Below are 16,277 nucleotides of genomic sequence, written 5' to 3'. Positions count from 1 at the left end.
AGCACATAAAGGAAAAAGTACAATACAATTGTTGGTCGTGTTTTTGGATATGATGTTCAAAAGCTCTCTTAAGTAGTTCAAAACTTCCAGTGTTTTGATCTCCAAAAGCATGGCTATTGACCAACCAGTAACTTCCCAGTATGGATAGGAACACAGGAGAGAAAGCAGGGAGCTACCTTGCTCTTGTACTTCTGATGCCCGAGCCGAAACTTCACATAGGGGTCGCTCAACCCATTGGAATCCATTGCTTTGAGATCTCGCCCTTCAATCAAGGTGATGCTGACTATTCCTCTCCACAGATGTGATTTTCTGTGCTGGTCTGACAGACGCAAACTTTGGCTCTGAAACTTTTGGGAAAGAAAAAGTGAGTTAGATTGTTGTGTTTTATGTTTGTTGTTTTGTTTTTTGAGACTAGGTCTCACCATGTATCCCAGATTGGGCTCACTAAGTAGCCCAGGTTGGCCCTGAACTTGCAGCAATTCTCCTGCCTCAGACTCCTAAGTGCTGGGATTATAGGTGTGCACCACCATGCCTAGCAAGTTATAGTATTGTTTTAAATCTAAATACCGTATATCATTTGGCCTTATTCTTTTCCCTGCTATATATATATATATTTTTAAATAGCCAGTTATTATTAAAAAAACAATTTGTGGACTATTAACCACTTATTAATTTCAAATTTATTAATAAATTATGAAATTATTCATGATAAATTTGTTATTAAGAGGAGGTGAGTGCTCAAATAAAGACAGTCTAGCTTTTCAACTCTTAAAATTATAATATATAAATGCTGCAAGAATTTGAGAGATTATTTGCATTTGTGTCAAAATGAATATGGATAAAATAAGTATTGTAAATATCAAAGACCACAGCTACACTGTGATATTTAATGTTTATTTATGGTTTTGAAAGATCTTTTTTCATGTTACAAATGGATTTTTATGGGGGAGGTTAGTTGCAAGATTGGTTGCAAGTTCTATCTAGTTATTTAAAATTGTTTTTGCCACATTAGGATATAATTGAGTTTCTGCTCAAGCAGGAACTACTTCAGATATTATGGAACACAAAATGAAATCAATATGGTCTTCCAAGATATTTTGCTTAAACCTGAAACTTGCATCAAAAATATTTACAATTATTTTAAAAATTACATTTATAATTTATATGGGCAAATGTGCTTCTGGATTTATTTCTCATTCCAGTATTTTAACATTTTCTTTACCGATCCTTATTATGCTCAATTCTAAATCACAATATTCAAGCTAGTGAACAAAATCAGAAGTTTGTAAAATTATCAAGTCTACTAAAAATGGTCATATGATTTTTTTTAACTACATAACATATAAAACAAACTAGAGAAAGCAGTTAAACATTAGAACTCTTTGAAGCTGGACTCAGCACTAATACTATAAAGTTATTTCTTTTTAATTTTCAAGTATATTTTCCCATTTAGTCATTTCATGAAGTAATTCAACATTTCTCTCAATCTCAAAGTATTCTACTCCTTAATTATTGACTAGTCCTAATTGCCACGTGGTCCGTTCTATATTAATGGGATACTGCTCTATTTAGTACAGTTTTCACTTCCACTTTTGACTTCCTACAGTTTTTGCATGCAATAGCAATGCCACAGCCATTCTTGTACATCATCATCAAAAGTCACGTGCTTTGATGAGGAAAATAAAATCTATATTCTTCAAAAGACTTTCAGTACTTGCCCATTTCAACAAAAAAATCTTTCTAAATCACATTGCATATTTCCCTACTACACTGAAGAGCAAAGTTTGAACATCACTGCTGGCTCTGCTTTCTTAATATCAACGACTCCTCACCTCTGTGAGCCTCCAGGGCAGTGTTCTGAAAGGTAACAGAGGGTGCAGGGAGCACCTCAGGTTCCCCTGGAACTCCCCTCTGCTCCCCCTGACATACATACATGAGCTGGGTTTCCACACTGAGTCTTGTTTGAACAAAGGGGTTCTAAGATTAAAATACTTAGAATTTGTTGTAACCAGTGATGGGTACAGGCCAGGGATTTATCTCAGTGGTGCAGCTGCCTGCCTCACAAGCACAAGGCCCCGAGTTCCATCCCCAGTACCAAAAAAAAAAAAAAGTTCACTCTACTCGTAACTGTATAATGCAGCCATAGATGTTGATGATCAGTTGATTGATTTAACCCACGTTTGCTGCTCAGTCTTTCAAAGAAGACTGGAGAATCAGGTTCTGAACTTTGGAACTGAAAGTTTCATTAAAGAAGCTGAGTGGGAAAGTAGGAAGGAAGAAAAACAAATACAGTATTGTCACAAGAACAAATATTTATCTTAGCAAAGACGAATTGCCTATTTAGACAGAGCTTTTGATTTATGCAGCTTATTGAAGAATGTATGTAATATCATCTTCCATATGTTTTCTAGAAGAAGTCATACATGACACTCAAGTAACAGGTACAATCTAGTATGTACATCTTCAATCAAAAATGCTAAGTTGGTTTCTTTAATAGTAATATGTCTGTGGGCTGAGGATTTAGCTCAGTGGTTTCGCCGCCTGCTGTGCAAGCACAAGAACCCGAGTTCGATCCCAGGTACCAAAATAAATAAATAAATAAATAAATAGTAATATGTCTGAAACCCTTATTTTCCCCCCTTTACTATGAGAATACAGAGTAAGAAGTGGAAAAAATGCTTTCCATGGAATCTTTCATGGTTCCATAGAAATAAAGGGAATTTAAGAGAGTCTTTGGCTTCTGCCATTAATTGTTAAGAAATTCCTTTCTATAATCTTGAAGGATATTTCCCAAACAACTTGGGAAATAAAGGAGGAAGAGGAAGGAGAGTATTTCTTCATAAAATGACAAAATGTAGACATTAAGGGGACCTCTGCACAGGGCTAAAAACAAGGGAGAGGCTTTCTAAAAACATATTAATCATATAATTTTAAAGTAATTTTTTCTTCTTCAGTAACTTTTGTTCAAAATGGCACATTCCTAAGAGAAACTTCATAACTGAGCTGTAGATTTATTGAATAACTACAAAATTGTGAGTAAATGCATAGCCATTAAACATATTTAGTTTAAGCATAAAGAATAGAAAATTGCCATAAAATTCTAAGATAAAGGTGGAAGATACAAAGTTAGGCTACTCATAGTAGAAAAAAACAGACATTTAAATATAGTCAGTTCTCCACAACCCTGGGAGAATTCAGCAAACCATGAATTGAAAATATTTGGGGGAAAACTGCATCTGTACTGAACATAAGTAGACTTCTCCCACTTGTCATTATTTCCTGAGCAATAAATACAGTATCACAACTACTCACATAGCATTTGCACTGCATTAGGTATATAAGTAATCCAGAGATGAACACAGAGGGGGATGTGTGTAGGTTATATGCAAATATCATACCATTTAATACAAGGGACTTGAGCACCTGCAGATTCGGTGTCCTTGGAGTGGAAAGGGCTTGGAACCAATCTCCCCACCAGACCTCACTCTGCCGAAGGAGGAGTCCTATGTGATGTGGGCATGTCTCTGGGACTTGGTTTTCTTATTATTTTTCAAGCCTCTTCTCCAAGTCCCCAAATGTGCCTATGGGGGTTGTGCTTGGGAGCCACCATGGGAAAACGTATATTCCATAGACAGTGAAGACCTAGCTTGCTGAAGATGGCTGCCATTCATTACTTTGACTTATTTTTAAATATTAAGGTTCTGCAGAGCTCATCAAAGGGATGGCGATGAGCAGAACTGCACAGTTAAAAAAAAAAAAAAAACCTTTGCAAACCACTAACTTTGATACTCTCCAAGGAACCTTCCGAGTCACCTTGCTCTGTCTCAAACACTCCCTTCCTCTGTACAGCAATCTTGGGAATGTGTGGTCCATAGACCAGAGCCATCAGTGCCACCTGGGAACTTGCCAGAAATTCCAGTTCAGGACAGCATCAGAAGCTGTGGAAGCAAGCCTGCCTCAGCCTTCCAGGTGATTCTGATGCAGGCTTCAGTGTGAGACACCCTGCGTTTTATATGGTGTATGTGCATTGGCCTGCCCTGTGTTCTATTACCTGCTGTTAATATAATTGTAAATATTTTCCTCTCTCTGGCATGGAAGTTATTTATGCTACTTAAAGTCTTTTTTTAGTCCTGCTTTTAAATTTAATAATCAGGAAAGCAGATCAGTTTGGATATTTGAAGAATTTAAGAGAGAAGTAGGAGCCTACTAGAAAATTATGGAAAGTTTAATGTATTACCTTCCTTTATTAATTTTTTTCTCATAGAATGTATCTAAATAACACATATTTATTGAATTATTAATAATTGCCCCCCCAAAAAATCACTTGTTGAGCACCTAAAGAGCAAAGAGCAGCAAACAAATCCAGGATTGCTGAATAAAGTTAGCACATTACAACTGGTACTTGTTTATGTAAGGTAATGTTCTTAGCTAAGTCTTCATTGAATTAGAAAATGTTATTTGAAGGAGGAAGAAAAAAAAAAAGGGACGAATAAAAAAGAAAATCTAACTCAGCTTCAAAGCAAAGAACCAAGAGCACAAAAGAAATAGCTAATCTTCGAACTCTTAAATTCTTGAATTTTAGCAGTCAATTTTTTGAAATTTGTGGACATCCTTTTCATTTCAACACATGCCTTGTGTGATTCTTATATGCACCAAAGTATGAGATCCACCCTCATAAGGAACATTATCCAACTTTAAAATTAATAAAGAACAGCAAGATCCTAAGTAACAGCATAAATTTCAAAGTCTGAAGCAATTAGCCAATAATATGCATCTTTGGTAAGATTTTAGTAGTTAGTTGGCACTTTAAGAGAGAATTATTAGTGTACTTATATTATTTCTTGAGAAAGAAGTCAAGATTATGATTTTGCTTCATATTATAATAGGTCAGGAAGTGCTTTTAAGTCAGCTCTAAGAATTCGCAGCTCATGCAAGCTCAGCAAAAACAGATAACTAAATGGTCGAACTTACTTGTGAATTTTGGCAAAAAGGACTCTGAAGCTCTGCTCTGCAGAAGCCCAGGACAGGGAGAACAGGCCTGACGCACGTCTGGATGGAAATGAATGATCAGAGCTGTACAGGAAAGCTGCATCCCACTCTCCACCCCTCATTTTGATCAGCATTTAGAATTACTTCTCAATATTGTTTGAAAACGTTATGCATTTGCGTCTCAAGTCATTTTCAGAAAATGTCTTGTAGTACAATGAAGATAAATGCCAACACAACTCTGTAGTTTCCAGCCATTTTTTTTTTTTAACTAAAATGATGCTGTGGTGGTCAAGATCATGCAACCCAGAGAGTATCTGGAGATGGATCCTGGTTAAGTGGTTTCAGGTTTTGCTAGTAGATGTAATAGAGGATACACACAGCAAGAGAAATCACAAATCAAAGAAAGAATAATTTTCCCAAGTCTGATTAGGAATGTCAAAACAGCAATAAGGCCCAAGAAGAATAAATGTTACAGAGACAAGCAATAACTGTGGTCATGCTAAGCTTGCATCCCACAGGTAAATCTTCTGTATTGATTAAAGACCTATCTCCAAAGTAACACAGAAGTTTTGTTCTATGTAATATTTCTCTTTGCTGTCTCTGCTATCAGAAAAAGCAACACAAAGATTTCTTCTCTACTAAAAGCAAGAGAGGCAAGAGATAGATTAAGAAAGACATAGCTGGACAAGAAACCTTGGAGAGAAATTACCATGGTGGAGCTGAAAATGTGTATTAAGGACTTACCAAGTAGCTAGAGAAAGTTTCTGAACAATAGTATTATGAAGAAATGAAAGGCATTAACTTTTTTTTTGAAAGGCATTAACTTTAATGACATCAATGAGAAGGACTGAATTAGGGAAGTCTGAAAGAACAGTTAAATCACACAGAAAGAAAGAAACATTTATTGAGCAGTGATTATATTGTATAATTTTCATATTCCAATATTTTTCATGGAATGCTTCTCATTTTTAAAGCAAAGAAACTGAGGCACAGAGAAGATAAATATCCCACTCAAAGCTAAATGCTTAGAGATAGGAAAGGCTGAGATTTAAATCTGTAATTGTTATACTTACTCCATGATTTTCTGCACTATATCTTATTTTTTTGGACAGAGCCTATGAAGTTTATGATACAAAACAAGGAATCAATTGGTGCAGTTTTTTTCAAATTCCTTTGCCTTTCATTTAGATGAAATATATCTTGATTATGAATTGTTGAGAAAGGCTAATTAGAAAGTTAGAGGTAGAGAATAATCCTGGAATGTTTTATTCAATAAAGCATATTTGAGTTAACTGTACACTATAATAAATTATCATCCAATGTCTATCAATGAGGCTAACGTATAGAATCTAGCATACAGACTGAGAAGACTTTTTTATTCCCATTGTAGTTAACAAAGTGTACTAGCTCCCCTCTTTGGAAAACTAGACCACTAATAATAGGATCTAGACTAATAGGATAGATCCTGATTTTAAAATAAATCAATACAAAAAAATCTATTTAGACTTAACATGTGACTAAGGGAACACAGCTATACCAATCATCCTCCTGTTATGTACAAATGATCCTTGGCTTTTGTTATCCTGGATTTTATTACCTGTGTAAAACCTAATCCTTCCAAATGAGACTCATACACTGTGAAGCTGGAGTGAAAGGGATTGCTTGTGTGTTCACAGCAAGTCATGTGTGGAGCTCTTTTCTATTTTCAGTACAGAGGTGACACGTGCTTTTATTTAATCAAATGATCCACAGGCTTCTACAAAGAAAAAATAATGACAGCCTGGAATGACTGTTTTGTGCTGCAAAAACTAGAGTGTGGAACAATTACAAGCTCAATCCCAGGCACAGGCATCTTCTATCTTTTCCTTTTCCTGCAGAGTTTATTCCAGTGAATTGCATCTGGATGATGAAGTCCAACCAGTAGATTTGTTCTGCAATCCTCGATCCTCTGAAAGCAGAATTGCCTTCACAGAAAGCCCTGCCAGGGCTTTGTGCAGCCTCCTGTGAAGTGTCTCCTCTAAAAATAGAGCTTCAATCCCCCTTTTCTTAGAAGATCATTCACTGGCACTGTAATCCTTAGAGAAATTCTCCTGGTTTTTAATCCTTAAATTTTCTTTTGTATTTTGATGGCTTCTTGATACAATTTGTGGTACCAGGAAGTCATTTATGTTCACTTGAGGCATCTGAACTATACTCTCTAACTTTAACTGTGGTCAAACAAAGTTCTTAGGCTTCTACTGTGCTTTTCAGTGTACTACGTGTTCCAAGAGGAAATCAGCATATATAGTAATCTTGTTAGATTGCTGAAATAACCTACACATTGCTACCAATGATATAGGGAAGGAATTAGTACTTCTTGATTTGACTTACAAAGACCTTTTGTTTTCTTCTCTTTTTTTTGAAAATTTAAAATTATAGTTTAAATTTCCAAAATTTTGAGAGTCTTGTTTTCATACCTAAAAATGAAGATATCTGAGGGGATCAGCCATGTACAGTTGAGAAGTTCAGGAACTTCAGCACATGAACACATTCTTATTTTATAAAACTAATAACACTTCTCCTTAGTTTGTAGTCTTTATCTAAACACACATCTGCACAACCCTACTGCTAGATATGTTCTAACATAACTACCCATTGTTCTGTATTTTTCATAGTACTCTCTTTGCCTGTCATAATTTTTTCCATCTTTATATGAGGGAATCTTGGCATATTCCAGCCTCTTCCATTTAAAAAATCTTAAAGTTACTCTTTAATTCACTACAGTGTTCTTGTAAGATGTTTTGTTCAATTAACTCTTATCAGAGCCTAGATGTCCGCTCAATAGAGATAACTAGGAAAAAATATGAGCATGCTAAATGTTTGAAAGAACTGCTTTAAGTAAACCTCCTTTAATGGGAAGTTAAAAGTCTTAAGTCAAATTAGTGACTTAATTAGAGTACTCCAATTTGATTTCACATAATTTTTACTTTCACGGGAAACACGGTAATTGCCATATTCTCTCTTCAGTGTTTTGTATTCTAAAATATGGTGTTTTAATGAATTATAAATGTTATGGTTTGGGAAAAGAATATCCCTGTATCACTTTAGTATTTTCTTCCCATTATTTGGCTCTTAAGGCAGTTAAGATGTAGCAAGTGGTACTGACATACTAGCTTAGCATGGTCTCACTAGGATTTAGTTTTATTCCATATATCTTAGTTGCTATTTCTTGAACACATGTATTGATCCTTATAAATTAAAATGATACATTCTTTCAAAATAGCATGCTGTTTAACTTCCAAAATTCATGTAAACTTTTGGTGCAAGATTTTATCTGCACTAATCAGATTTTTCGTGTATCTGGAAATCTGCATGGGAAAGTGCCTTTCATATACATTTTCCCTAAAAGTTCATTGGGATACCAATACTCTTTGAGTCCAGAGCCATGGGGCCAGCTATCAGAGTGACCTTTGAATGTGAACATGTGAGATAACAGTCATCCTAAGTAGACTCGGCCACTGATTCTCTCGTTTTGTAAGTGAGACATCAAATGCAGCAATTTCTCAAAGAGGGCATTTGTACCCATCAGCTTAAAGAGGAACCCTATGCTGTAAGTTCTTCAAAACATCTGTTTGTCTGGCATTCAGTGAGAGAAATATTGGTCCTGATCACATCATCTGCCTGTGTCCCTGAGGGCTATAGTCTCATTTCTCTGGGCCTTAGTTTCCTCACTGGTAAAATTAATCATTGTCACTCATTCATTGTATTCAGAGAAAAAGAGTTAATCTAGACTTTGTATAAAAAAGCTATCTTTTATATTTTACTCTTGCATGTTTCTTACTTCAAAATCAGACAGCTCAAGAGCTTGAAGAAAGGTTATTAAAGAATAGTGAAAGATGAATTCACTTGTAAGTGAAAGATTAATTTTGAAACAGCAAAGTAGAAAGATGTTGCAAGATCCACTTGAAAGGGAAAAACCTAGCAAAAGCAGTAAGTAGAGATAGGCCTGGTGACAAGTCTTCATTCATAGAGACTGGTTTGCACATTTGCTGCATGTAGAACAAAGAACACAGAAAACTCCAAAATCCTGCATCAACTAAATGTCTCCTATCAAGCCACCATATTTGTTGGTCTTAGGAGAACAATGAAAAAAATTTTTTTTTTGCAAAAAGCTATTTTTAATTTAAGGCCATGGAAGAATTCAAAAGCAGTTCACCTGTATGTTCATAGACAATGCATGAACATCTAAAAGGAATTGTCATTATTTTAGCAAAGATGGAAAATAACTTCAGTGATTCAGCAGATTGAAGGGAAACAAAGAGGCCATAGTCAGTAATATAAGGTCACAACAATAAAAGGTTGCAAAAGCTGTTTGATGCAGCAGGTGGGGATCAGTAGATGTGGCTTGCACTTGTTCACTGGTCGGTTTGTGACTTAATGTGGAACATGAAAATCTTAAAATCTTGGCAAATCTTAAAATCCTAAAGGAGAAAAGTAGTTTTCCATTATAAGCAGTTTCAGAGCCAAGAAAGGAAAATGGCAAAGAACTAGGAGTACAGAAGTCACATTGCAACATCTATTGCAACATATCCAAATGCCAAGTATGAATTTTCAAAGCAAGAGGGACAATTTTAAAGGCAAAGTAGTAAATGAATTAGTAATGAATTAAGCTGTGCGTACTTCAAAATTATAGTGGAGAAAAAATGGATGACAGAGCTTGAAATATTTAACTCACTGAAGAGTCAATTAAATTGCAATGGCATTTAAACAATCTTGTGGAATTTTTATTTTTTTCTTGTTTAAGTCAAAGGTAGAAATGATGTTTTCTAAATCAAATTTTCAAAGAGCACTGACGATCTAGTACAGATTTAGTATACATGTGTAAGATCACTGTAATAAATGTAGATTTTTCTTGAACAGAAAGTAATCTCATTTTCCAAGAGTAAAATAAAGAGCCTTACAGTGCCCTAGAAGGTCACTGGGGCTGTAGCTCTTCAGATTTTGGTATAAACTTGGTTCCACAAATAACTGACTTCAAATAATAGGTTTTTAAGAATATGAAGTTCTCAATGTTTTCAAATGAAGAAACAGAAGAGTAAGTTGCCTAGATGGCTTAATAAGCCAAAAGAAGACATCTATCTTAGAATCTATTTTAAAAAGTGAATTTCATAATTCACATTTAACTTTCAAAATTACTATTCAGAACCTCAAATCAAGAATATTGATATAAAGGATTTAGACATTACCCTCCAAAAGAAAGACTTCACAGAGAAATAAGATCCAACCACTTCATTTTCTGAGAGTTCCTAAAAACAAACAAATATTTAGCTGAATATCAAGAAGTTTCTGAGACTATTTCATTGGTATTCAGAATCAAACAAATAAAAGCAAAGCAAACTAAAAACAAAAAAGATGTATATTTGGTTATTCAGAAACTTAAGTTTTCTTCCTTTGCATATATTGCAGTTTTTGTTTTATTCATCTATGGCATGAGTGGTAATGAAATTTGGAGAGAATTATTTATGCACTTTGTAGAGAGTTCACTTACCTTTTTATTCTTAATTGTTCATTAATATATTTTTGAGTGTGATGTTTCCTTATGGAAAGTAGAACTGTTTAAACACATTTTAATATTTTGAAATAAAGCAGATAATATCTGTTCTTTTTGGAAAAAAATGTTAACTATAGACCTCCAGAACATTTTAAAAACTGATAGCAAAAATTGTACTTGAAACATATACTTCGTTTAATTTCAGTATAAAAAATTTCCTAATTATACATGACCTCATTAACTTAAGTAACTTCAAAAGAAATAAATAAATATATATATATATATATATATATATATATATATTTTTTTTTTTTTTTTTTTGGTACCAGGAATCGAACTTGGGATCTTGCACTTGCAAGGCAGGCGGTGGAACCACTGAGCTAAATCCCCAGCAAAAGAAATATATATGAGAAAAGAGAGGTTATTGGGTTAAAAACAGAGCAATGGATTCAAGTTGTCTATTTTATTACTTAATCCTTAGATCTTTATAAATTAAAACCAATTTAGCTTTGGGAATTAACTGGTTTTAAACAGTATATTAAGTTACACTCTCTCTTTAAAGCTTTGCATTCTGTCTTAGATGCAAGTCGTGATAAAGTTATGAGAAAGTGATGACAGGGAGCAGAGAGTGTCCCGCCTTTCATACTGCGATGAAGAGGAAGCTCCCTTGGTTATTTGAGGATTTGGGGTTAGGAACTTCCATTGTATCGGCCCCAAGTTACTTCACCTCTGTCTGAGGTGCTCAATAAACACTTGCTGCTTGACTGTTAGTCACTTAGGGTAATATTCAGCTAAAGATATATATACATTCCAAACGTGATCCAAAAATCATATTAGAAAATAATAATGAACTAAAATACACTAAGCTACTCAGTAATATGAATAATTTAAGATTAGACCTCGAACTAACTCAGAGATTTTCTGTGCAATCTACTTGTGTTTTTCAAATCTTTTTTTTTTTTTTTTTTTTTTTTACCAGGAATCGAAGTCAGGACCTTATGCTTGCAAGGCAGGCAGCAGAACCACTGAGCTAAATTCCTGGCCCTCAAATCTTTTTTTAAATGAAACTATTCACATTTTTCCAGGTTACTTGCTTAGGGTTTGGTCAGGTAGGTTACTTGTGTCAGAGGTTTTTGGGAAAAGTCCCGCATTTCAGACAGTGTTTTACCATCACTACAAAATCATCATGATTCATATACATCTACACCTATGGTTTTCATCTGACACTCTTGACAAATCGTCGCATCAGATTCTAAGCAACAGCAAAAGTTCTTAAGAAGTACTTATGTATTTTAAGGGGCATAAACCTTAGAATGACTGCAGTCTATTTCTAAATGAAAGAACCACGTAACATGATTGTGGAACAACATGTGGAAAAATATTATTAAATATCCTATTTAAAACGTTAGTTCTTAGAGTCTCCTTATATAAATAATTTCTATAAAACTTGAGCCATTAACACAAGGTATATATCTGAGGAAGTTTTATCTTAATGTAAAATATATTAAGGCAACTGTAATGGAAGTGAAAGTTTTAGCTCCAGACTCATGATAGAGCAAATACTTAAAAATAGTATTAATTCATTTAGTTTCAGAGGGTCTAAGGTTGCTAATATCAAAGGTAAATTATGGCCGGGGATTTAGCTCAGTGGTTCCGGCACCTGCCTCGCAAGCGCAAGGTCCCGAGTTCAATTTCCGGTAACCAAAAAAAAAAAAAAAGAAAGAAAGCAAGCTAAATTAACTTTATCCTTTCCAATTTTCCTCGGATAGAAGCAGAGTGGATTGAACCTGTGTGTCTCGTATGCACAGGGAAAAAGGGTTCATGAATTTGGAGGGTGGAGTGAGAATGATAACAGTCAAGACCTAGGACTCTGTCTTCTCTGTAAAAATTTGAGAAATAAAAATATTAGCCACATTTGGATCCGCTGAAGTCCCTACACTGTAATTTCTGTGCCATGTTTAATTACTTTTGTCATTCACTAAGGAAAATTTATATTTCACTTTGCAACCTGCATTCTCATGTGAATTTAGGCTTTCATTTTAAATGAAGCAAACTTTCCTGTCTACTCTGGTGCCACTTATTGTTCAGCAGAGGCATCAACTTTGCCCCAGGCCAGGGGAGGCTCTCATCTCTCTAGAGCTTCTAATGATGGCAACAACAGAAGCAGCAACAATAATAATACACGAGGTATTCCAAACAAGAGTGGTGACTTCAACACGGAAAGCAAGAAAAGCAGCATAAACCTTATGGATTCCAGAGAAGATCTGGGCTAAATCATAACTGTATATATTTGGTTACCCTTCAGTCTCCATCAAATTAAGAGACTGATCAGTGAAAGTGCCATTTGAAAAGTGCTAAAATTACAAGGTGACACCAAAAGAAAACAAAATAAAAACACAGAGACATCAATTTAATGTTAAAATTACTCTGGCTAATAAATTGTTAAATTGTTTCTACCAAGGTTTCTAATTTACTTATTTATTTATTTATTTTTGGAACAGGATCGAACTCGGAACCTTGTGCTTGCGAAGCAGGCGGTGGAACCACTGAGCTAAATTCCCAGCCCTCTAATTTATTAATATAATATCCATTGGCTATATCTTACTTAAATCTATTTTTGCCTCTAAAAGTATAACATATTCTAAAAAAAATTTGTTCTCAAGGACAAAGAATCTAACCATAAATTCAAAAATTAATCATATTTTATTCTGACAAATTATTAAATTGTTTTTACTAAGGTTTCTAATTTATTAAAATACTAAGATCCATTGGCTGTATCTTCTTTATATCTATTTTTGCTTCTAGAAATATTATACACCCTAAGAAAACTTGCTCTCAAAGACAAAGAATCTGACCATAAATCTAAGAATTAATATTTAAATTTAAAAATCTAGCAGATAATTTATTTTTTCTCAAGAAATAAGACTAAAAGACAGTTTTCTCTAGCAAATAAATATAATAGTATTTTTCAGCTGTACATAAAATAAACCACAGAAATCTCTTACAACTTTATCAGATAAAGACTAGTCAGTAAACTTTTATCAAAAATGATATTTTAAAAATAGCCACAATGTATGTGTACAGACCTCAAAGCATCAAAAGAAGAGTCAGCCAAAAGAATGTATACACACTTCAGGAAAAGAAAAACTTGTATAAATATTTTGATACTAAATTTATTGAGACATCATGAGATTAATACAAGTTACCTTTGACCTCTACAATTACAAGAGGTGCTTGAAGTTAGCTTCCAGACATTTATTCGTATGATGAAGTGCTGAAATATGTATACATACTTTTTGGCAGATTCTTTATATAACTCTTCAAGACTCAAAAAAGAGTCAGGCAAGATGGTATTCCTGTTTATAGTAGCAGGGTTTTATATAAGCACAATTTCCTTTTATCAGTGCCATTTTGTACACGTAGGAGATGATGAAGTACACAAGTAAATCATTTATATAACTTTTCTGGTCAGATTGTGATCATTGTTCATCAAAGCCAAGACTCTTGGTGTTTCCATCCTACTCAATAACAATGACCTAAGACAGTTAACCGAGCCTATCTGTAGTTATGTCAAGCAGGTTTTTGGTAGCAGAGTCCTCACAAAATTATGAATTTCTGTCACTGTGAACATTTAAAGTACATTAAAACTAGTAAGTCTCCGCCTAGTTGTGTTCAACTGAACATTTACCTATCAATCATCTATCTTTTAAATGAAAAGGCCAGGTAAACCAGTTCCATTATCCTGTAGCCCAGTTACATTAGCTCTTCCTCTTCGATTAGCTCAGGGAAGATCTTGGGAAACTGGTTGGCTTCCTTGGTAACAAACACACCAGGAATCTGAAGGCTGATCAATGATCACACAATAAGCATCACAGTCCTGAATACAGCTGCTGTGGAATCCACCCTCTGTTTCAGATTCCATTTTGTCCTTTCATTTTATGTCAGCTTATCCAGATTTACCCCCAGAAGGACCCATGACATTTAAAACATTCAACAAGAGTAGTGGTCAAATAAATGTAATGCTACTGTTACAGCAAATCCCTGTAGTTATGAATTTACAATAAGTAAAAATGTAATTTTATCCTTTGGGGGAAATATTGTCAAAACAGTAAGAAAAAAATCATCTCAATGTAAAATTTAGTTATAGCCCATAAACTCTGTGGGATAATCAAGTATTTACTGGCATGATGATAGTACCAGTGTTTTCAATAAACTTCCCACAAATTTCAGGAGTTTGGCTAACTGGCATCAAAGATCGCTCCTTTTTAATAGAACTGCACATTCCTATTCAACATTTGTTCATAGTTTCATTTTGGAATTTCAGAAGTTCTAATTATGAGCATGACTGGATAGTATTTCCAAATACTACAGATTTGGTTGGGAAATAATGGCTAAATAAGGATTTTTGAATAACATTTCATTGTTTCCTTCAAAAATATGTAAGCGTATATCATTTTTTCACGGACAAGTCCAAAATCATTAGAAATGACATACCAAGGAAAACCATTTTGGTCACTCAGAGCTGAGAAAGTCTATTGCTGTTGCAGTTTTCATCTGGGCAGCTCTTTACAAATCACCAATTTATCAGGAATTTGAAGTCTCTGTAAAAGGATCTGATAATTGTTAAACATCTTTTTTTTATCATGACTGACTGACTGTGTGAGACGCTTAAACTGTGTTCATCTGTTTCTTCCCCTTTACTTAAATTACAGCACTTACAACTTTCCACTGATGCATTTTTCAATGTGTCATCCAAGGTGTCAGGTTTAACTATGCCCTGTAGACTTAGAGCTGAGTGTTCTCTGGTTTAACTTAACAATATCTCTGCCAAAAGTCTTATTAAAAATTGCTTCATTCAACCAATAAAGTGTTTTATAGTTCATTAAAATTATGCTCTGATTATAATAAAATCTTTATAAAAAGATGTATTACTAAAAAAAAAAGCCTAAGCCATCAAGTAACAGGAGATCTGGTAATGAGACACCATCACAATTGTCTATATTATATTATTCAAAGGGTGAACTTTTCTTTCTTTTTTTTTTGTATTAAATTCTTTTATTGGTACATTGTAGGTATACAACACAATTACATTTCTCATTGGAATTGTACCTTTATATAATGAATCTTGGTTCTTATTTTTTTCCCCATTCCTAGCCCTCCCTTCACGCCCTCCACCATTCCCTATTTACAAAGACTTTGTTTCCATTTTTTCCATTTCTCATCATTTTTTCCTTTCCCTTTTTTCCTTTCCCCTGCCCCTCCCACTACCCCTACCCCTTTGCACCTTTTCTTCCTATTTTACATTATCGATTATTCATTCTAATCATTGGTACATTTTAGGTATACAATATAATGACATTCATCATTGGAAATTTGCACCTTTACATAGTCTCTCTTGTTTCTTATTTTTTACCCTTGCCCAGCCCTCCCTTCGATGCCTCCAGTCCTCCCTATTTACAAAGATTTTCTTCCTATTTTTCCATTTTCTCATATTAATCCCATTCCCTTCTATCCTTTCCCCAGCCCTCCCACTTCCTTCCCCTTTGCCCCTTTTCTTCCTATTTCACATTACCTATTATACATTTAGTCCTTATTTACACTTTCAGTTTCTCACACCAGAGAAACTATTCTGTATTTATACATGTGTGTCCTATTTATTTCACTTAAGAGTATTGCCTCAATGTGCATCCACTTAGCTATAAATGTCTCTAATTTCTCATTTTTTATGGCTGAGTAGTACTCCATTTTATAATAAAAC

The 16,277-nt window shown here is 34.3% G+C and overlaps 1 protein-coding gene across 14 annotated transcripts in view; it reads right to left on the bottom strand.

The window, feature by feature from the left end:
* Nucleotides 1–16,277, bottom strand: part of Mctp1 (multiple C2 and transmembrane domain containing 1) — a 516,544-nt gene that overhangs the window by 178,574 nt on the left and 321,693 nt on the right. For 7 of the 14 annotated variants that reach the window (XM_087180712.1, XM_087180715.1, XM_087180714.1 and 4 more), the window contains 3 exons: nucleotides 10,215–10,274; nucleotides 4,972–5,049; nucleotides 177–347 (listed from right to left, as the gene is read on the bottom strand). In XM_087180712.1, coding sequence (XP_087036838.1) covers nucleotides 177–347; nucleotides 4,972–5,049; nucleotides 10,215–10,274 — 309 coding nt within the window. The remainder of the gene's footprint in view (nucleotides 1–176; nucleotides 348–4,971; nucleotides 5,050–10,214; nucleotides 10,275–16,277) is intronic. The other 7 variants (XM_087180716.1, XM_021255780.2, XM_021255781.2 and 4 more) reach the window with 1 other exon arrangement.

This window comes from Heterocephalus glaber, unplaced genomic scaffold (assembly GCF_053883595.1).
Source record: "Heterocephalus glaber isolate CG9 unplaced genomic scaffold, H.glaber_assembly_v1.0 deba00001465, whole genome shotgun sequence".
Classification (NCBI taxonomy): domain Eukaryota; kingdom Metazoa; phylum Chordata; class Mammalia; order Rodentia; family Bathyergidae; genus Heterocephalus; species Heterocephalus glaber.
This window is presented reverse-complemented; position numbering and strand designations above follow the sequence as displayed.